This window comes from Carassius auratus, chromosome 47 (genome assembly GCF_003368295.1).
Source record: "Carassius auratus strain Wakin chromosome 47, ASM336829v1, whole genome shotgun sequence".
Classification (NCBI taxonomy): domain Eukaryota; kingdom Metazoa; phylum Chordata; class Actinopteri; order Cypriniformes; family Cyprinidae; genus Carassius; species Carassius auratus.
Genome location: NC_039289.1, coordinates 1,764,091 through 1,786,530, shown reverse-complemented (window position 1 = coordinate 1,786,530; position 22,440 = coordinate 1,764,091). Strand labels below are relative to the sequence as shown.

Here is a 22,440-nt window from a genome sequence, read left to right as displayed (position 1 = left end):
AAAACCTCTTAATTAAAACAAGCCAAATAATTTGATAAATCATTAATGTTTGTAGCACAAATGGTGGTGGTACACTTTACATGGCCCCTTTACAACAAAAACTAGGCTATAGACCTAAGAAACGTTTGAAATCTGGATGTGTAGCTTACAAAACTGCATGAATTCTGTACATGGGGCCTTTATTCACCCCCCTGGAGCCATGTGAGGGCTGTTTTATTACAGATGCACGCACTTTATTTAACTTTTCTTCTGAACTGTTGACAACAAACACCCACTTACCACATTAAAAGGCTTGGAAGAGCAAGGATAATTTTTTTATATAACTCCGATTGGATTATTCTGAAAGAGGAAAGTCCTAGGATGCTTCCAGGGTGAAAACATGGTTACTTTATTTGCCGTTAGTTTTTATCATTCATAAACATGGGGAAAAAGTTCCTCCGTTATCGTTTTGGTAGATTTCAGAATAATTATTAAAACTTAAGTAATTCTCTCCTTGGTTTGAACGGGTCTTTAGTGTTAGCTGTTTGTTAAAATCTCTAAGCAATAATAGTGAGGCCTGATTTTGCAATCCTATAAATTAGTCTACCCTCAGGTCCACATGATTTTCCTGAGTTTCTGCCAGTGTCTTTGTTCAGTTCAGTGATTTGCATTGCTGGAAAACGGTCTTTGTGACGATAAAGTTCCCTCGAGCAGAGTTAACATACCATTTTGTTTGTGGATGGGAGCATGAAGGAAATGAAGCAAAGATTGAGTTCAGTCTTGTGGAAAAAAACAATAGAGTTCGACTAGAGGACGGGGGGGAAAAACAGACTGCAGGAGGAAAAGACGGGCGACTGCTGGAGAGATTAAATAGCTTTAAGTGTTAGAAGTTGTCTAGCAGGCTAAGTATGAAACACGATTAACTGATCATTGAGAAACACTATAAATACTGGTTTCCGGACCTTAAAACAACATTAACTCACCTTAGGCCTTATTTACTTTCGAGGGTGACAATTTAAAGTAACAGTTCACCCAAAATTGAAAAACTGTTTGAAATGTACTCATTCTTAGACCATCAAAAAAAATTTAGTTAGTATTTTTTCATCTGAAAAAAAAAAAAAAAATTGGCTTAATTTAGGATTACATCACTTGTTCGCCAATGGTTCCTCTGCATTGAATAGGTGCCACCAAAATGATTCCAAACAGCTGATAAAAACATCAAAAATGCAATAAGTTAAACTACATTTAAATCAAGCTGCAAAAGGGTCCAAATGATGTCACTTCCTATGCACCACATTTTATGGAATATTCAATAGTAGGAATAATTTGTATACAATTTTAGGCAATGAATATATTAATATCACCTCGATTAATTGCACTAGAATTAGGTTCACCTACATTAATTCTCACTTAATATTCTTAGGTTTTAAAACCGAATGAATAGACAAAGAGTTTGATGTGCATTGATATATGGTATTGTCTTTAATGCCATCTGGTCATTAAAACTGTAATAAATAAAGACTGCCACAACAGTGAGGGGGTGGGGCTTCTCACAGTGACTGGCAGCACTGTGTCAGTCAGTGCCTTAACCATTCAATCAAGGGGCGGCAGCAATTCTATCATCCAATCAGCATATAAACAAATCACAGCATAGTAAACAGCCATTCATTCTCTCTAACAGGCTGAAAAGAAAGCAGAATCAGTTCTATAGGAACTACATGCAAAATTCAGGCTGTAGTTTTACTCACTTTTGTACCATCCCTAAATGTGTTACATCTATGAACATCGCATCTTGATGATCTGCGACGCTCTGCTTGTTACACAATGCCCGTCAATTAAAGCGTTCAAATGCAACCTGTTCTTTCAAAGGGCTTCTTCAAAATTCTAAACAGAATGTTCTAGAAGGTCCTCAAGAGTCCTTCATGACGTGCTCCTGATAAAAGTCAAAGATTGCTAAATATTCTCTATTTCTATGGTCACATACAAACAAACATACATACTGTCGGACACAAATCACACTTAGTGTCTTGGCCGTACAGCCCATAATAGTCTTCATGTGGATGATTACGAGAAAACAAAAAGAGTCAGACATCATTGTCAGACCGCAGCCTCTTCTCAGTCACACAGCCGGAGCATCTTTCGGCTCATCTGCCGGGATTCCCCGTACACTCATCAAGCCCTCCCAAACACAAGGGGGCGCTACACAGCAAGCGTGTACGGGATCCAGCGGGTGGGAGTAAAATGAGGAGGGACGGATTCTTCTCATGAGGTCACCGATGGCATCAAACTTCACAGATGACTACCGGAAAATCGACGTGGATACAAGGGTGATCCAATCTGATGACTCCCTATGGAAAAATTCGCAATAAATTGTTTATCGTAATAATTTAACGATTAAATCATGCAGCAAATGTTCACAAAACACTATGATGCTGACTCACCTGAGGTATGAGATTCTTGTAGATTCGTTTAAGTTTGGCTTTCTTGCGGCCATTTTTTGTTATTACGGTTTCTTCGTAAAACTCGTGCGCAAGGTCGCCGTCCTCATCGAAGTACATAGAGCTTTAAAACATGGATTGAACATAAATAAGCAATGTTTAATACCTTTTCATGAGTCTTAAGACCTGTTCACACCAACAACGATAACTAATTTAACATACACACTAATGCACAATAACACTTCATTATAATCGAATGCTGCGGTTTTGTTATCTGCACCTTTAAATGGTTCAGGATCAACTCTAGAGCTGCATGATAAATCGGATGACATAAATCGGACATAAAGAAATTTATAGAATTTCTTGCAGAGTAAATATTTTGCAGGTAATACTTTAGAATAATGGTCCATTAGTTAATGTTAGTTAATTCATTAATTAACATGAACAAACAGTGAACAATACATTACTTTGTTAATGTTAGTTCATGTAAATACAGTTATTCATTGTTAGTTCATGCTAATTCGCAGTGAATTAACTAATGTTAAGAAGCACAACTTTTGATTTGAATAATGCATTAGTAAATGTTGAAATTAACATCAACTAAGATTAATAAATGCTGTAGAAGGATTGTTCTTGCTTAGATCATGTTAACTAAAGTAGTTAACTAACATTAACTAATAGACCATTACTCTAAAGTGTTACAATTTTGCATATAAATGCATGTTTCATTACTAGGTCGCTTCATTTAAATTTTTACAGAAAATATGTAATACAAATTAAAGATTCAGATTTTTTTTTTATTGTTTTGCATAAATGTTTGACACTTAAACATAAATCGGTTGACCTCTAATAAAAAAATCTGTATTTTCTTAATTACATTTTAACTGTCACTATCATTTTTTAATATAGACTTGAAAGTGCATGATCCAAACCTACATTTTTATAATTCATCACTGAAAACAAATTTACAACATGATTTTGATGCATCATTTTCATGGTAATGAAATTTTAAAATGGGTTTCAAAGGATGAATTTTTAGATTTTAAGTTTTCAAGTGATTTATAATTATTTATGAATTTTTAAAGTGTGATAGAGAAAAAGGCAATAAATGAGACTTTTTTTTGACAAAGGTCAGAATTCCTGTTATGATCTAGGTTTTTGAGGTGCACTCTTGCCTTAAATTATTCTATTTATTTTCCTACATAATTTTTAATAAAAAAGATTGTAATAATATCTATTTAGGAGTCTTAGACCTTTCAAACAATATATAGTTTGTCATGATTAGATTTTATTTAGTTGTAATATAGTGAAGTAAATGTAAGGGGCCCACTGAGGGGCCCAGTGGCAGTTAACAGGTTAAAGATTTAAAAATAAGAGGAGTTATGTAAACCAGATCACCCTGTCAAGGTTTATTTTGCAATAATTTATCATAGTGTAATTTATTTATTTACTTAACACCAAATATTCTGTTTCGTCGATGACTCTCAACAGTTTGAAAACGTTACTTTCCAAATCTGCAGGGAAACTCAATTACGTCTGTTGTTGTATCATCCGTTTCTTGATGCCAGTGTACCTGGCACACTGGTCCAGTCATGCTGTCTGAAATGAAGTCACATGCCAGGAGCTGTGGTTATATTTACCTCCTCCTGGTAAACACGAAAGGCGTCGCGTTTCGGATGCTCCGCACCCGGGACAGGCTCTGTTCCTGGCCTTCTTTAACAGGTTCATCTCCGCCACCCGAACCTGAAAACGGCCAGTAGCCTTTACCTTTAGACCCGCTGCCACCCATCATGGGCTGCAGAACATTCTCCTCCTGCTCGGGTCACAATCGTACAGCTCTGGAAGAAGAAACAATCAACTGTTACTGTACTCATAGTGTTAAATATTGACATAACTGATCTGATAATGTCCTTCAGGATGAAATATGGCTACTCTTTATGACACAGGAAACCTGGGATCTCTGCTTTCCCACTAAAACATATAATTAAAGTTAAATACATCAAAAGTTGATTTAGGTTCTAGACACTAATAATATTTTATATAACATATTTTCACCTCATCATTAACATATAGCACATGTAGGGATCTTGATTGTGTTTGACAACCAAATAATTCAGTAAATTAATAAAAATAGTTTTGTTACTAATTAAAAACACTCCGCTGAATTACTTTGTTTTCTAATAGTAAATAATAAATTGATGTAGCTTTTATGCTAATACGGCTAACATCATCATAATGTCCTACAACGTTTGTGTCTGTAACATACAGTTATTCATATTTATAATGATGACGCTTACTTGAACGAAGTGTCTGATGTTAAATGAAGCAGAGCAGCGGAAATAGTGCGAATTAACGCCGGTTTAAACTGATTTATTGAGTGTGTAAAGCCACTCACAGACGAACCGCCGCAGATCAGAGAATCAAGACACGCTCAGCTGTTCATCCGGCTGAAACCGGAAATTACGTGGCAGCACTCCGGTGAGGACAATGGCTAAAATAAAAGTCTTTTTTTGTCAAATTTGATTTATTATTGTCGTTTTTTTTTTTTTTTTTTTTGGTGTCGCTGTATATCTATTTTTTAAAGCTATTTTTTGAAACCGTCTATTTTTCTGTATGATAAGCACCCAACTTTGGAATTACAACACTGATGGATTTTTTTAAAAGTCAGAATAAAGTAAGAAATAATTAAAAATGGTTGGGCATATCATTTACAAGATAATTTAACACAAATAATTTTATCAAAAAATTACTGCTTTTTTAATTACATTGTCGCACTGTGAGGTATTCAATGGCAGACATTTTTTCAAATAGAAAATGTCTTGAAAACTAAATGATTTCCCTTTCTATCAATGTAACAAAAGTGCTACTTTCCATGCTTAAAGTTTTGTAATTACTATTAAATGTAATTAAAGCTGCGGTAGGTAACTTTTGACGCTCTAGCGGTTAATAAACAGAACTGCTTGCGTCTTGCGGAAGAACATCGTAGCCGGAACTACTTCTCTCTGTTTATGTCTATGAAGAATCACAAAGGTACTGGGTTACTCCGCCGCGGTACCCCGAAACAATCTAAAATAGTCTGAATATAAACACTTATTATAGGTGCACCCTAGTGATTCAGGACAAGCTAAAAACACGGTTTGGAAAATGGATTCATGGTGTACTCGCTTATTATATACATTTTTCTACATTTTGAACACAAACAAAGTTACGGACCGCAGCTCTGATTGGTTGTTTTTTACCGGGAGCGATGGGAGTTTCTACAAATGGCAAGATGAGCAATGGGAGGAGCCAGAGGAGCTTGATTTTTTTCACAGATTATCTGTCTCATATTCTACTGTCAGGACATAATGACAGGTTTAACAAATATGTAAAAAATATATTTTTACAAAAGTTACCTACTGCAGCTTTAATTAAATGTATATAATTTCATGGTTCTTGGAAACAACAACAACAACAACAACAAATAAAAGGGAAAAATATTTTATTTCATTGATAAATATTCAATATATACATGGGAGCTTCAATATCTGAGAAGTACTGCATCACTAAATATTGTAATTTTAATACAGAAATAAAAATTTTATTTTTTTCCCTATTACAAATACGGCTCACACTGGAACGACGTCACTCCACAGCTGGATCTACAGATACGACTGCAGCACTTCTTCTAGTGTAACGTCACAGTCCTCTCACGCTCACCAGTCACCATTAAACACACGCTAATCCTCTCTCTCACTGCGCTTACAACCCTCCTCATGTCCACTGCAGGACAAAGGGCTCTTCCACACACTTCTCTCTGGATTCAGACAGTAATAAGCCGTGTACGAGCGTCCTCAGCATGCTTCCTTCAGCCCGGCGTGCTGACGTTCTTCAGAGCCTCTTTCATCTTGTCTCTGGCCACAGCGTAGCGCCGCACGATCTGCCGCACGTGATCCTCCTCCTCACGCTGCAGGATGCGCAGGAAGTTCTGAATTTCAGGAAAACTGAACGCATCCCACTGCCAGAAGAAACAACATGCTGGTCATTCCTCAAATGTGTGTGGATTTAAACACGTAATGATAGTGAGTTCCTCTCAGAAGATTGTTTACTCACATTGACTTCCCCGGTTTCATTCTCTTTAAGGACTAAACTGAGGACTTTCTCGTTGGGTCCAGCACACAGACGCAGGAAAAGCGGACGCTCATCATCTGCTAACTTCCTTAGGTACACTAAAAAAAGAGAAAGACAACATGATATTTATTGTTTATTATAAGAATAGATGTGAAAAACTAGGAAGGGTGAGTTCAGCACACCTTGGTTCTGTCGCTCGCTGCGTTCAAACAGGGAGAACTTGGCCGGATTGTCCACCACGGTGAATTTCTTCAGCAGTGCCTGGATGACCTCTTTGGCCCGTGTGCTGGAGCTGACGTGCAGGTGTTTGACCGTGTCTCTGGGCAGGTAGAATGAGGTGCGACGCTTCAGTGCTTTGTGTTCCCGTCCCGAGGAGGAGGACGTGATCTGTGGAGGAGGGAGAGATACGGGCCGGGCCAGCTTAAACTGGACCTTTATGAAGCCAGTGTAAGATCCATCACGGTTCTGAAGGAGAGGACCAGAAAACATTTTACAGTTACACTCTGAAATGTGATACTTGTGGGAAACACCACAAATAAATATACATAATATAATATTTTATCCATTTATATTATTGCACTTATGTTTTATAATTATGTTTTATTAAAGTTAGTTATTATAATAAAAAGACAAAAAAAACTATATATATATTTATGTATATATATATATATATATATATTTATGTATTTATATATATATATCATAATGTATAATAAATTATGTATTATTTTTTTTATTGTGGTGCAAAAACCACTGAATAAATATTTTTATGAATTTATAAATGATGTATTATGTAAATAATGTATTAATATTTTTTAAAACATTTTTTATAAAAAACAGTACTTTATATATCACATAATTACTCGATAGTTAAATAAAATAAAAAAATCGAATTAATTTACTAATATTTGCTCTTAAATATTAATTAGGTAATACCTATTTAATCTTAAATAATAATGCATTTACATAAGGAAATATATATATATATAAGGATATAATTAATATCACATTTTAGTCAATTCTATTTTATACATTTTGTTATTTTATAAACTAATAGATTATATAATAAATACATTTTTATATAATATAACAATTTCAAAATTAATATATGCATACATTATATTATTACATGTAAATAAACATATTCCTTTAATTTTATTTGTTAGAATAAATAAATATAATTTTGAAAATATATCACAGGTTTGAATGAAAGTTATGTGACGTGGCCAAGTATGGTGTGCCATACTCAAGAGTTCTGGAGTCCTTGACAAAAAAACAGTATAATATATTTACTTTTTTTTTTTCTTACCAAGACCATGAAGAGGTTGCTGTTGACCTGAGCGTTGTATTCTTTCACTTTCTGTTGTACTTCACTGACAGACAGCTCTGGTTTTCTCCAGTCCACTAGCTCATCCTGCAGGACAAGAGGACAGGACAGTGTGTGACACATCACATGAGCACAAGAGAGAGGAGAAGAAACCTCAAGACAGACTCAGATCGGCTGATGCACTCCTCAAGATGTAACAAACAGAGAACATGTGGGAAAACATAGTCCTAAACTCAGTTTTCCTGAGATACAAACAATAAGGATCAGATTTTGAAGAACTCTGACATAAATGTCTGACTTTTGTGCAACTGTGTTGAACTGCAATATCTGGTTGTATTTGTACAGCAGAACAATCGCAGACTGAGGCATAAAGTGGGTCTGAAATCGGCTTTCAGATCCAGCTGGATTCCTTTACCCACAATTCACAGAGAAAACAACCATCCCTCATCCAGAAATAGCAGACAGGAAGTGACACACACACTCTGTTACACACACACACGTCGACTCTAGATGCTTCTGAATAATTCACAGACTTTCAGTTAGTCCATTAACATAAACTTGAATTAAATTTGTGGAGAAAAAATGTTTCCTATATTTGAGATCCCTCAAATATATTGAGCCGGCAATTTAATTGTTTTAGTAACTTTATTATTTATTAAGTATTTATTATATTAAATGTGAGTACTAATTATTATTAAATTATTTTAAGTTTAATTCATATGGTGCTATTTAATTCTGTTTCACAATACATATTCCTTTTTTTTACTGTATTGTGAAAAGTACCATATAAATTGAAATAATTAAATATAAATTTAAGTAGCTATTAAATTAAAAGTATATAATAAACACTTAATATATAACAAATAAAGCCTCTGTTTTGAATCTAAAAATGAATGCATATAAAAAAATATTGTAATGTTTATAAATCATGAATGCAAATGAAAAATTCCTACAATAATGTACAATTTAATGCATTGCACCATTAGATTATTACACAGTGTGTTTCAGTGACGTCACATGAATGAAAACAAACCTGGTCCACTTGTATCTTGTATATTACGATTCAAGTCTTTAAACCGATTAACTGCTATAAAGAGACATAACAAGAAAGCAGTGATGCTTGGATTGGTTAATCATAAAGAACTACTCAGCATGAGATCATTTGAAGAGGAACCCCCCCACCCAACACACACACACACACACACACACACACACACACACAAACACACGTCTAATAAATATCTAAAATATAATACAAGAATTCAAATATTTTAAAAAAAATAATATATAATTTGATTAAAACTGATGATTATACTTTTAAATAATTGTTTACAATACTGAAAATTATTGGGAGTTGATTTAAGCATCATTTAAAATAAACACGCACGCGCATTGTTGGCACACCGAATCGCAAGATATCCGTTAGTTCAGTTTCTCCTGTTCAAACTGGACTATAAAGTCACAAAGCCGCCCAAAAACGTCAAAAAAAACCAAAGGTACATTAATTAATGACCATTAACTACTGTCTTACTTTTTCCTTGCGTTTTTTGGTCTTTCTAAATGACGTGCGCGCGGTGTAGAACTGCTCGAGCTCGTGCTCGGAGTCGCTCTGGCTGCAGTATCCGCTGCTCCCGCTGCTGCCCCACGTCATCTCGAACAACTCGCAGTCCGTCATTATCACACCGAAAGCAACCGGAACGGGACCGTGGAAGAGTTTCAGCAGCGTGTAAGGAGGAGGATGATGTTGATGCGGCTGTCTGAGTCTGACCGACCTCGTGCAATCAATCAGGGTGCAACCGTTTACGCGCGTTCTACCCCACCCTTCCGCTATGCTCCGCCCCCTTGCACACGGGCCCCTCCTCCATCCAGTCCTGACACGCCCCCACAGAAACAATGGCAAACAGATTGCGGTTTAAAATATAATTTAAACATAGGTAATATTTTATTTCTAACCAATAAAAGTATAATGACATATTAATATAATTACTGTTACAAAAATTACATATAAAATATAATGCATTTAAAATAGTATGTTGATAATAGCAATAATAGTATAAATATATTTTAAATAATAATAATTAAGATTATGATTATATCCAATATTAGAAATTTGATACATGAAAATGATATAATAATTGTATGCTACATTGAAAAATATAACATTTATTTTAAATAGTACATTTATAGTAAATAGTAGTAGCATACATTTTTTTAGGAATGTATATTAGTATGTATATTATATTATTTTATAAATGTATATTAGGAATAATATTAATAATAAGTATTATTAGAAGTATTATTTTCTACAATATTATCAATTCAAATCCAAACATTTAATATGACAAAGTGCAACAAACAATGTACATCACTACAGTTGGCGAATAAAAATATAATTAATCTAAAAATACATTAATATATAATAATATTATAGTAATATTTGCTATACAAATATATAACATTTCTTTGAAATGCTATATTTATAATAGCAAATAATAGTATAAATGTATTTTAAATATAAATTATTATGTTCATCCAATATTTCCAATTAACAAACATTTGGTATGAAAGAAAATCTGCAACAAACAAAAATTATAAATCTCTACAGCTGAAAATAAAAAATATAATCTACATGTAATTATATAATATTTGCATAAAATTACATATTTGTTATATATAAAATACAACACATACATTAAATAATACACTTATACTTGTAAATAAAAAGTATTTAAACGTATGCTTAATTAAATGTATATAATAATAGTAATAATAGCATATAATCATTGGTATGACACAAAAAGATGGGCTGCAAACAACATGTGGACAAAAGAACTGCTGGATTTCAGCAGGATATTATATACGTATAAATGTTTCATATATCCATGTGCCATGATAAGAAAGACCATCACGCAAATGCTGCATGGCCAAATGAGAGTTTAAGATGATTTGCACATTTGTAATTAGGTAAGAGCTCCATTGTTGAGCTGATTAGTTCATTCAGCCAGCTGTCAGTCCTCCCCCATATCACTTTCACATCATTACTCAACAAACACTCACTTACACTGAAAATCAATGGCAGATCTCTCCGTCACACATCCACACTGTGATTAGACCTCTCGATTATTATCTAAATAGTCATTATAAACCAAATATCCAATGCAACTCTATATTGTTAATAATTTCCACATTTTCAGAAAGCTTAAATAAATACAAAAATCAATCGATCTAGGAAATCAGGCCAGTTCATGTATTTATTTACATTTGCAATGTTAATAAGTGAGCAGATGCTTTATTATGTCCTCCGTGGCGCTGTTGTAAATTGCACACGTCACTGTGTGTGTAGGATGGTAATAAAAGCCGCACTGATGGCATATGGTGCGCTGAGATCTACGTCTAGCGACAGATGACAGGGTGGAATAATTTCATTAGGGTTTAATGTAACACATGTGCATGTCTCTGATTTACATTTACTAGTAAACTCTCCTCTCGGGTAGTTCGCTCACCACATTAGTGTCCGTCTCGATCGTGTCCTCGCAGCAGTTTAGCTGTTCGCTGACGGCGTCGCAGTTCAAGCTGCAGTCCAGTTGAATGAAGGGCTGACAGCGGTAGTGACAAGTGTAATTACAGTCTGAAGAGACAAAACGTTCATTCACAAACTTGAAAACACTAATACATATAAATCAAGCTATTCTGAGGAAGGTGTGTGATCAAACTGTTGCCGGTAGCCATTGACTTCTATTGTATTGAGAGCAAAAAACTACTATGGAAGTCAATGGCTACCGTCAAATGTTTGGTGGGCAACATTCTTCAAAATATCTTCTTTTGTGTTCAACAGAAGAAAGAAACTGGTATAGGCTTGAAACTTGAGGGTGCGTAAATGATGACGGAATTCACATTTTTGGGTGACTGTCTCTTTAAATACAGTTCTCCATTCATAGAACTTTATATGTTTTTTGGTGGAATAAACGGAACTTAGAGCGCTCAAGCTTTAATGGCCCAGAATAGTGTGATTCATCATAAATGAATGCACAGCGCCACCTGCTGGCCAGACTGAGTGGTGTTCATTTGATGAATAAGTCATTCATCTGTGGTCTGGTTTTGACTAAACCAGTTCTCAAGGCCTCACGAAGTGTAAAAACAATGCCGTTTATGAATTTGAATATCTATTACGATGTTTTAGGTAAATAGAGAAAGAGAAAAACAGAGAAACCTAAATTTTTAGCTTTTGATTTGCAGATTATGTGGGTATGTGATTGCAAATCTCATTGTTACAGTGTCGAGACATCTGGGAGGTTGCCAGGGAATTGCTAAGCTGTTCTAGGTGGTTGCTAAGGCATTTATTTATATATTAATACAGTTGAGCATTTGTTTATGCATTTAATATTTACTGTTTGCTACTCATGTTCATTTTCTATATTGAATGTGTCCCGTTGATTTGATTGGCAGTTTTCTACTTTAAATACTTTATTTTAAATTTGTCAGTTGCACTTTTTTTTTTTTTACACATAGTTCCACATAGATTTTTTACATTTATTTTCTTAAATGAAAAATTCAATTAAACACAGTTAAGCAATTAATTCTAATTTGTTTTTATTATGCATTTATTTACACATTTACATTTTTTTTAATACATTTAATTTGCTTATTCTTTTTGCATTATTTGCCCAAATTAAAATCAGCTGCATGTATTTTAACATCCAAATATTTTATTTAAGTTACAATAACTTTTTTACTTTATTTATTATTTTGTATTATGCATTGAATAATGACATGATTGATTGATTTGCTCTGTAATTTCCTCTTACATTTCTTGACTTTGTATTTACAGCACACACACACACAATCTCTATCCAACAAAAGACACGGTCTAAACTGTCCACTGCACTGTCTAAACATCCCTTTCCTATTGTCTCACGGTCTCTGAGGCTCAGATTGTCTTGACAGAAGCATTTACACAGCAGAAGACAGATCCCCCCTGTGGAAATGGTCTGGATTATCTCGATCGCACTCATAAATGACTCACGTGTGCAGCGGAGGCTCTGGCGGTACAGGCCCCAGATGAACTCCCCGCAGAGGTCACACCAGCTGAGCTGCGTCTGGCGGCAGGGCTGGAAGTCGTGTCCCCATCCCGGTTTACACGTCAGCCAGTCAGGGTCCTCCAGACGCACACGCTCCCCCACCATCCGCACCACCTTCCCTTTGCTCCACCTTTCAAGAGTGGGTCCTGCACGGGACAGAGGGGGCGCTAACTCGATGCGGTCATCAGGAGTCAAGTCCTGCAGTTCAATAAGTTCACTTTTTGCCATCTTGGGAATGCGAGAGGCTGAAAAGCATGGCTCAGTAGTCATAGGAGATGATTTATAAATTCAGACCACATCAGAGCGACCGTATTTACTCCAAACCAGGCCCACAGACTTCAATTTCTGATGTGATTGCATGTCCAGGCTTAGAACAAACATGTATCACTTCGTCGATCCTACAGTCTTAATAAAAGAGATGATGTTTTTTTTTTGATGAGTTTTCAGAAAGCTGTCCTCTTAGTTCAGTTTTCAGATGCATCTGGCTCAATCTGAGGAAAAAAAACAGAGATTACATTAGATTAGTTTGTGGTGCTGTATGATTACAGCAAATATGGACAGTTATAATCTCTCTGATCTAAAAAGAACTCCATTAATGTGTTTTACTATCAGTATATACATATAAGGATATATAAGGTTAAGTGTAGAATAGAATAGAATAAAATAGAATACCAAATAAAGATTAGATTTGAAAGCACATGAAACTGGCAAATTACTTTGGGAAATAATGCATAATAAATCAATGCACCAATAAATGTGTATTTTATGTACATTTATGCAAGTTAATAAATGTAAATCTATAAATGCATGCTTAAAAATGATAAATACATTAATAAAAAATATATAATAGAATACAGATTAAATGTGACTTCAAATGCATCAATAAATGCATATATAAATCAAGAGAATATAGAAAACAAATAAACAGGATAAAACAGTAAACGCATAAACAAACAAACACATAAATGCATGAATGCATAAATAATAGAAGGTATATAACTTAACACAACAACCCGATAATAAATAAAAAACTTATGTGAAAACGTGTAGTATTAAATGCAGACAAATAACAGAAATAAATATAATGAAATAATCTCTTACAGATTAGATTAGCAGTTTGACGTCATTGAAAAAAAAAAGACTAAAAACTTCAGAAAGTACATTGGATTAGTCGTATTTGGACCCGATTGTAGTAACTGTTTAAGAAGGCGATAACATACCTTAAACCAGAACAAGTCACTTTTAGTGGTCAGCAGAAGATGTCAGATTGACAGTAAACGCGTCTGTTTTCTCAAATCCGTAATTTGCGCGCACGACGCAAGTGATTGCGTAAAACAAGGAAAACATCTTACATTCCGCTCAGAATTAAACAGAAAATGATCTTGCACCGGCAGCTAGACGCTTTGCGCTCGCAGGTCGATCTGATTCTCCTCCGAACGCGCACTTTATCCAGCGCGACCGCCAGTGCGCGTCTGTGCGCATGCGCCGTACACTCAGATTAACGCTTAATCCGGCGCAATCTGTCCTAGATAGAGCGAAAGCAGAGCAGACATCATTTCCTGAAGCATTTAGCGGACCCTCGGGTCTTATACTGAGAACCCTTGCCCGCTTGGGTCTATTACAATAACCCTGTTTAAAATTAAACTGGTTCTTAAAGTGACAGAGCAGCCAAAAATGATTCACTCTCACATCACTTTCCTCTGAGGAACAAAAACAAGATTCGTGACGCAGCCCTATGCCATAAAAGTGCTCCATATAACTTGCATGGTATATATTTTAAGACTAACAGACAGACAGACTTCACTTTAAATCGCATTTGACAATTCTTCAGAATTTTGCTCTGGAATTACGCATACGTGCTGGAAATAACCTTTAGAAACAGAAGGAATTGCGACTTAGAAGATCACTTCCCATTTTCACATGTGAAACTTTCAGTGCAGTGAATACATAGAAATCTAGTGCACATAGGAGCTGGCAGACGTCCATAGGCTTGTTGTAATTCTCTTTCTCTGATGGCGGATATCTTGTGTCATCAGGAAGGAAAGCCTGGAGACCCACAGGAGGAGATAAGAAGGCTTCTGTCCTCCTCTCGGTCTGGACGAGGGCCAGCGGGTCACAGGACACAGGAATTCACACCAGTAATTGGTCATGAATGTCTGATGTTGTCACGGTCATTGGGTGTTATTTTCACTGAACAGACTCTGCTGTTTTCCCCTGATATGTGGCTGTAACTATATTACGAGCAAATTTGCAATATTTTGATTCAGAACAATATCCAGTTTGCAGTTATTGAGTCTCTAATCAAGAACATAAACCGTTTCATAAGTCATCAGCATTGATCAATGCCAAGATGTGTACATTTTTATTTTTATTATTATTTTATTTTTATTCACAAAGTATATTTGTTTCACCGTGAAATTGTGAATGAATGACTCCAAAATAAAAGTGGTGTAAAGTGAAGCAAACTATTTCTCACATTTACATTACAAAGTTAACATACTTTTAAAGGAAACAATATATATGTATATATATATGTATATATATATATATATATAAATATATATATATATATATATATATATATATATATATATATATATATATATATATTGTGTATTGTGTATTGTGCACTAGGCCTAAATAAATAAACGTATGTTCTCAAAATACAATTGTACTGTTTTATTATATTTTAATAATGTTTGAAAAATGGGTATCACTTCTGGTAAAATCTGCACTAACAGATAACAGTGATCTGTGAAGGATCTAATTATTTAATTATTTTTTTAATCGTAAAAAAAAAAAAAAAAAAATTCAGTGTCATCCCTGCATGGCAAACGATGGAAACACGTGCATGTAAACATCAAATCCCACGTCAGCATGGACAAAGGAATTTTTAGAACTGGCGAAATCTGGAAGAAATTACTTACAAAATAAAAGTCAATTCTATCAGGAAGATAAAAAAGACTTCGGTGCAAACAAGTTTAAATTCCTAAATAAGTTTACTTGTGATTGTATTGATATTAATTTATAGTAGTGAAAAAAGCAATCATGAATCATCATATTTATATTTTGTGAAAAAACCGACACAATCAGATTATATTTTGCTTGATTACGATTTTATTACGACTTTTATTTTGACAGGCGAGTTTGTAACCGGAAACCTAAGAATCAAGAGTTCCTAGTTGAGAATCAGAGCAGTTCAGAGAGGTTTGCGCTGTGGTTTTATTGTATATGTGTGTGAATGAGCTGTATTGTGTACTTTTGAGAGAGAATCGGTAGAAATAGAGCATGAGCGCCCATCACGAGTCGGAGCCGAAGCTGTACCGCTACAGCAGGACGGTTTGCGGTGTCTTCACTCAGGTCCTGTGCGCGCTGTTCAGCGTCTTCATCACTGTTCTGAGCAGACCTGGGTCCAGTGAGTCACGTCACTCAAACTGACGAAACCATTCACATTCAGGGTTTACTGTTGGGGAGTGATAATATTAGTAGATATTTGTAAAATATTAGTAGTCTTCGTAATATATTTCTGACATGTTCTTATAATATTATACCAAAAAATAATAAAATAAATAAATAAACAATTTTAATAGTGTCATATAAATTCTATACATAAACATTAAAAAATGTAACGTTTGTATGCAAAGAAATAATAAGGACATTATTTAAATCTAAAGGGATGAACACTAGCATATGTTACAAAAAGTATATAAATGTATTATGTAATGAAAATACTAATACAAAAAATTCTGTCTTGTTTATTGTGTATTTTGTGTGATGCTAAAAATATAAAAATGTTGTCATCATAATACGCTATTGATAATAAAATAACATCTAATTTAAATAAAAAAAATGTTATGGACTATAATACAATATTTATATTTTCATTTATTTGTTTGTATACTTCACTATGTATATTTATCTTAATATATTCATAAATATATTATAATAATGCACTAATAGTAATAACAAAATTAATAAAAAGCAATTTTACTATATATAAATAATATCAAATGTTTGTAACATGGTTTCGGTGGTGATACACACATTACTATTCTTAAAATAATTAATTTTAAATATATACAATTAAAATAATGCTCTCCTAACAATTTAATGATGTTAAATGAATGGATTGATAAATAAATAAATGCCTTATGGTGTGTCTCTATTTCAGTGTTGTCATTTTTAAATAAAACTGAAACAAATAAAATAAAAATTAATCACTGAAACAAATCTGAAAAACACAAAACAAAAAAAACATCAGAACCTTAAATAAAGGGAACTTAGAAATGTTACATTGGAAACTAACTGAAATATGTTTATAGTGCTAAAATTACTAAAACTAAACCTGAAATTAAAATAAATCAAAAGCTAAATACAAGTATAGTAAATCAAATAAATAAAATGACTAAAGAACGTAACAAAGTTCCTAAAACTTTAACTAAAATTAGAAAAGCTACTTCAAAAATATGAATACACAGTTTACAGAATAATACTCTAATAAGTCTGCTGTGTTTGTTCACAGGTCTGTTCTCATGGCATCCGTTTCTGATGACCCTCGCTGTGAGTTTGACACAGAACATAAATCATTTTGATCACAAAATCTCCCAAGTTTGATTTTCTGTGTTTTTCCCCCATCCCTCAGTTCTCCTTCTTCATGACCGAAGCCATTCTGCTGTTCAACCCTTATTCCTCTCCCATCAAGAAGCTGAAGCACAAGACTAAAGGCCGCTTGCACTGGATCCTGCAGGGTTTGTGTGTTTGCTGCGCGGCTGCAGGTCTGGCCGCCATCTTTTACAACAAAAGCCTGAACGACAAGCCTCACTTCACCTCATGGCACGGGTTGATAGGAGTGTTAACGGTCTCTGTCGTCGGGCTGCAGTCGCTCGGAGGGCTTCCGCTCCTCTATCCCAAACTGGCCAAAGGCTGGTCGCTGGCTAAACTGAAGCGCTACCACGCCGCCTCCGGTTTACTCACGTACCTGCTGGGCAGCTTGAGCTTGTTTCTCGGGCTGTGTTCGGCGTGGTTCAGCAGCAGCGTGAGCGGGTACGTCTGGTACCTGGCTGTCCTCTGTCCCGTTCTGTGCGCTCTGGTCGTTATGAATCAGGTAACGAATGCTTACATGGCCCGCAAACCAATGCAGTACTGAAACAAGACACTCAAGGCTTGCAAACCTGGAATGATACAGACATTTAAGTGGACCAGAGTTGGAAGTTACTGAGCTAATTTTATTGTTAATTATGTAAATGTTCTTTAAAACATTTTTATAACAGGTTTATATTCTTGAATGCATTTCAGTTGTGTTGCTAGCATGTATTTGGTGCGAATATCTTTGGAAATGACTAAAGGCAACTCATTTTTCTTAAATGCAAGGATCAATGTGTTTATTAAATTGTTATAGTTTTTATGCATTTTTTTTTTCATTCATCAGTGCCAGTCTACCCATTTCTGTTCAATTAAACAATTGCCGATCATGCATGAAAACATTAATTCCTTTTTACTTAAATTAAAAATGTGTTCATTCATATTATTATTATGATTATTATCATTATAGCAACATCTTAATACATTTTCCTAATGTTCTACAAAATATTTTTTGTTGAATTAAAAAAAATAATCGTGTCTTTCTATATCGGTGTTGTTTGTTTTGAATAAAAAATTTTTTTTAGTAATTGGAACAAATCTGAAAAAACAACAACAAAAAAAAAAAAACAGAACCTTAAATAAAGGAAACTTAGAAATGTTGCCTTGGAAACTAACTGAAATATGTTTATAGTGCTAAAATGACTAAAACTAAACCTGAAATTAAAATAAATCAAAAGCTAAATACAAATATATAAAATAAATAAAAAAAATTAAATGACTAAAGAAAGTAACAAAGTTCCTAAAACTTTAAAAGTTAATATTTTTATAAAAGAAAATTCTTTTTTTTTACTTGAAAATGTACATTTATATTATTACTTTACACAAAATGAGATATCATTATAATATTGTAAGCAACCAATATTTCTTAATGACAGAGATCATAGTTTTTAGAATTTTGCACAAAATATTCCTCTGTTCAATTACCGGTCATGTATGAACGCTATTTTCATTACTTGAAAATCGAGAAATTTTATATTATTAATATTATACATAAATTAAATCGTAATATATTGAAGCTGTAAGCAACAAGTACTTAACTTTTTTGTGTTAAAAATGTTTGACATTTCTGTTCTATATTTCTGCTGAAACTTGCAGATCACGTTTTTAATGCCTACTTTATATGAATAAATTATACATGGTCTATTTTTTTTTTTAAATTACCACGTCTGAACATATTACATTTTTGAAATGTAAAGCAGCCTTTTTCTCTTGCATTAAACTGTTGCACATCATGCATAAAATATACTATACATCCATGATTCTGTGTGGACCATTATTCTGAATACAGGAGGAGACGGGTTTATTTATGTTAAAACAATATTTAATAAATACAATGTCATTTATCCTCCTCCCCATGCTGGGAACATGAGACGTGGACATCTCTCGGGACAGCACCTGTATGTGATCACATGTGTTTTTGCGGGTCCCGACTGCTGAATCGCTCACAGATCATGGTCTTGAACTCACCCTGTGTCTCTCTGATAAGAGTTTTTTTTTCCTTCTTAAAAATGGCTGAAAACGTATAAAAATAAAAAAAAATGAAAGAAAACGAATTACTCTTCAGCATTATAAATAAATATTTCAGGTAAATTTGTACATAGTTTAAAGAGAAACAAAATAACACAGGTATGCAATAAGATGTTACAAAACAAAGATTCAAATAACAACAACAACGATGACGACAAAGATATAAATCACATGTCAAATGCACACCATTATATTGATATAACAGCGTTTGCAGACTCAGGCCATAACTCATTAAGTGGGTATCAGCCAATCAGAAAGCAGACCATGGGAGGAGTCAAAACAAAATGCTCTAATAGGCACAGAGAATGAACAGTGTTATTGGCAGAGGGATTATTCAGTCACAGGTCAACCAGCGCCTAATGAGTTAACATTAACACAAACGTTTAACACATCGAGATTCTTCGAAACGGCCAAAACAAACACTTTGGTCATGACTGTGGCCCCAACACGGATGAAACTGAACGAGCGCGCAGATGATCCGAAGCGCAACAAAAAAAAAAAGGTCGCATAACAGTCTACACATTCGTAAGATGATCCCCACGGAGAACAACATATGATTTTGTTTGCTACGCAATTGAACGAGAACACAGATCCATTTGTCTGCTGTAAGGCTAATATTGAACTAAATGCACTAAACTTACGTCCCTCCACCAAATTTTAAAGGCTAACATGAAAATACATTCGAGTTTAAGGTTTTCCTTGTCATTTTTTTTTTTTTTTTTTTTTTACAAAGGAAAGCAAAAAGGTCTCGGCGGTGTTAACGCTAGGCATGGCTTCTGTTACTTTTCAATTCGACTGTTACGAATCCCCCCTCCCCCGGCTGCGATTTGAAACGAATATGAATATTCATGTAGGACCACCGTTTACAAGTGGTACTTACATAGTACTTACAATTATAATAAAAAAGGTCATGTATTTCTCGTTTATCATTCCAGGTGATGCTACAAGGTCTAGCAAACGGCTAAGTATCTCTACAGTCATCTCTTATGAACGCAAACAGTCTGGAAAGACAATCACATTTGAGTACTGATTAGTATCTCTCGGAGGGAATTCATCAAGTATGTGTCTTAACCCTTTCGAGATACGACTAGGGCTCTTCAGGTTAGCCCTGTGCTCTGGTCCCTTACAGTAAAGAAAAATATATATATATATATCACCGTTCTTAACTCCATGCATATTCAGCATTTGGATTTACATAATTTCAGCTCCATTCATCAGATTCTTCCATTTGGAACAACGGAATCCAAGGCAGCCAATCACTGCGATCACTGGCCCATCACCTCTATGACATCGTCATCTGAGCTGCTCCCGCCGTTTTCTGTGAGTGAGGGGTGAGTATCGGGGCGGTTGAACGCTGCCCCCAAAAGACCGGAGGAAGAGAGGAAGCTGGAGGCAGTGGAGGCAGGGGTTGGCATAGAGGACAGGCCTCTAGGTAGTAGGGAATCCCGGAACATCGGCTGGGAAAATGGTACTGGGAAGCCCGAGAGCATGCTTGCCATGCTTGGGTTCATGAAGAAGGGTGGGAGCGAAGAGGAAGTGGAGGACGATGATGAAGAGGGCACAGAGGATGAAGAAGAGGCCAGCATTCCACCATGGGTGGAGGATGTGGTGTTGGTCGAGCAGGTCGAGGAAAGAGTGCTGTTGGACACACCAAGTCCGAGTGGGTCAGTGGGAAACATGGCATGAAGGTCACCCAAAGCCTGACCAGCTTGCTGTAGGAGCTGCGACCTGCTTCCAAGAGACGGGGGAGGAGTCATGTGACCCAGGGCACCCAACAAGGCAGGGTTCAGCCCCATGGGTGGGAACCCATACCCGGGGCTTAAAGGAAACCCCGGGTAACTCCCGGTCGCACCGGTTGACGTTGAGGTCCGTTTGGCGCTAGGCTGTTTGGATGTCCGACTTTCCATAAGCTTCCGTTTCAAACTCTGAATATCCACAGACGATGCAGTGTCATTGCTGAGCTGCCGGTGTTGGTCAGATCTATCTGCTCCCAAGTTTTCAGGTGTTGCTGAAGATGGTAAGTTATCTCCAACAGGAACTGGGTCCTTGTTGCTCTGGATTTCTCGGAGAAGGTTGGGGCTGTCTTGGGGCGAAGGGCGAGGCAGAGCCTCGGGAGTTAAACGTTTCGGCTCCTGAGGAGATGCTCGACCATTACTGACAGAATGCAAGGGAGGGCCCAATTCCTCTGTGAAAAAATAAAAAAATGTTGTTAATGTCGGTGTAGACGAGGGCTGCAGGATAAATCGCATGCAATATTTAATGTGCATATTGTCAGTAAAGCCGGTTCTGTAATCAGTGGTAAATCTCCATCACCTGCGCGCTTTCACATGGAGCAGCATTTACTACACAGAGCTGTTGTTCACTGACAAGCTGCGCAAAATATAATCGTATTCTGCACATGAACTATGAACATATAAATAAAGAACCGGCTTTACTGTCAAGATGCGCATTAAAGATTTATCCTGCAGCCCTAGTGTAGACTACTAGGTAAAGATCTGGGATGGTCACCAAAAGATTGTACAGTCAAACCCCAGCAAAGGGTTTAATCCATCAACAATCATAACTGGTCTCGATTAAGGTAGAGGTCTGTTCAACCCTGGGAGTACTGAGTCTATGCCACGAAGTGTGAAATAATGAGTGTTGGTGAGGTAGGAAAGATCAACAGTTTAGGTAAAGTCTTCTATATTCTCAATGTTTTTTGAGCGAGGTAAAGCACCTTATTTTTGCCTCTACCTCTATCAGTGGGCTTTTAATGGTGGGAACAGGACAAAATATACAGGAGAGAATCTTGCAGGAACACGACTGAAACATCTGTCCCACGCAGACCTCTAGATCATGT

The 22,440-nt window shown here is 35.5% G+C and overlaps 4 protein-coding genes across 9 annotated transcripts in view; 1 reads left to right on the top strand and 3 right to left on the bottom strand.

Annotated features, from left to right (window-relative positions):
* Window positions 1–1,438: 1,438 nt before the first annotated feature.
* On the bottom strand, window positions 1,439–4,896 carry tusc2b (tumor suppressor 2, mitochondrial calcium regulator b). Of its 2 annotated transcripts, none has more exons than XM_026235628.1 (4): window positions 4,813–4,896; window positions 4,058–4,255; window positions 2,421–2,541; window positions 1,439–2,327 (listed from the first exon to the last, which is right to left on the bottom strand). In XM_026235628.1, exons 2-4 carry the CDS (start codon window positions 4,207–4,209, stop codon window positions 2,262–2,264), a joined length of 339 nt encoding a protein of 112 aa, XP_026091413.1. In that variant the 5' UTR covers window positions 4,210–4,255; window positions 4,813–4,896; the 3' UTR covers window positions 1,439–2,261. The 2 variants fall into 2 exon arrangements, with proteins under 2 accessions (XP_026091413.1, XP_026091412.1); XM_026235627.1 differs by having other exon boundaries at window positions 4,715–4,872.
* A 985-nt stretch (window positions 4,897–5,881) lies between these two features.
* On the bottom strand, window positions 5,882–14,501 carry LOC113064734 (ras association domain-containing protein 1). 3 transcript variants are annotated; one of them, XM_026235625.1, is made up of 7 exons: window positions 14,153–14,501; window positions 12,878–13,423; window positions 11,358–11,482; window positions 7,837–7,941; window positions 6,710–6,914; window positions 6,510–6,625; window positions 5,882–6,414 (listed from the first exon to the last, which is right to left on the bottom strand). In XM_026235625.1, the coding sequence occupies exons 2-7, from the start codon at window positions 13,200–13,202 to the stop codon at window positions 6,265–6,267; spliced, it is 1,026 nt and encodes a 341-aa protein (XP_026091410.1). In that variant the 5' UTR covers window positions 13,203–13,423; window positions 14,153–14,501; the 3' UTR covers window positions 5,882–6,264. The 3 variants fall into 3 exon arrangements, with proteins under 3 accessions (XP_026091410.1, XP_026091408.1, XP_026091411.1); XM_026235623.1 differs by having other exon boundaries at window positions 6,710–6,992; window positions 14,153–14,483; XM_026235626.1 differs by lacking the exons at window positions 11,358–11,482; window positions 12,878–13,423; window positions 14,153–14,501 and adding an exon at window positions 9,386–9,686 and having other exon boundaries at window positions 6,710–6,992.
* A 1,591-nt stretch (window positions 14,502–16,092) lies between these two features.
* Window positions 16,093–18,551, top strand: cyb561d2 (cytochrome b561 family, member D2). The gene is made up of 3 exons (XM_026235622.1): window positions 16,093–16,347; window positions 17,455–17,492; window positions 17,575–18,551. The coding sequence occupies exons 1-3, from the start codon at window positions 16,221–16,223 to the stop codon at window positions 18,076–18,078; spliced, it is 669 nt and encodes a 222-aa protein (XP_026091407.1). The 5' UTR covers window positions 16,093–16,220; the 3' UTR covers window positions 18,079–18,551.
* An 822-nt stretch (window positions 18,552–19,373) lies between these two features.
* rad54l2 (RAD54 like 2) overlaps window positions 19,374–22,440 on the bottom strand; it is a 28,155-nt gene continuing 25,088 nt past the window's right edge. For all 3 annotated transcript variants that reach the window (XM_026235617.1, XM_026235619.1, XM_026235618.1), the window contains exon 22: window positions 19,374–21,786. In XM_026235617.1, the coding sequence (XP_026091402.1) occupies window positions 20,867–21,786 (920 nt within the window). In that variant the 3' untranslated portion in view covers window positions 19,374–20,866. The remainder of the gene's footprint in view (window positions 21,787–22,440) is intronic.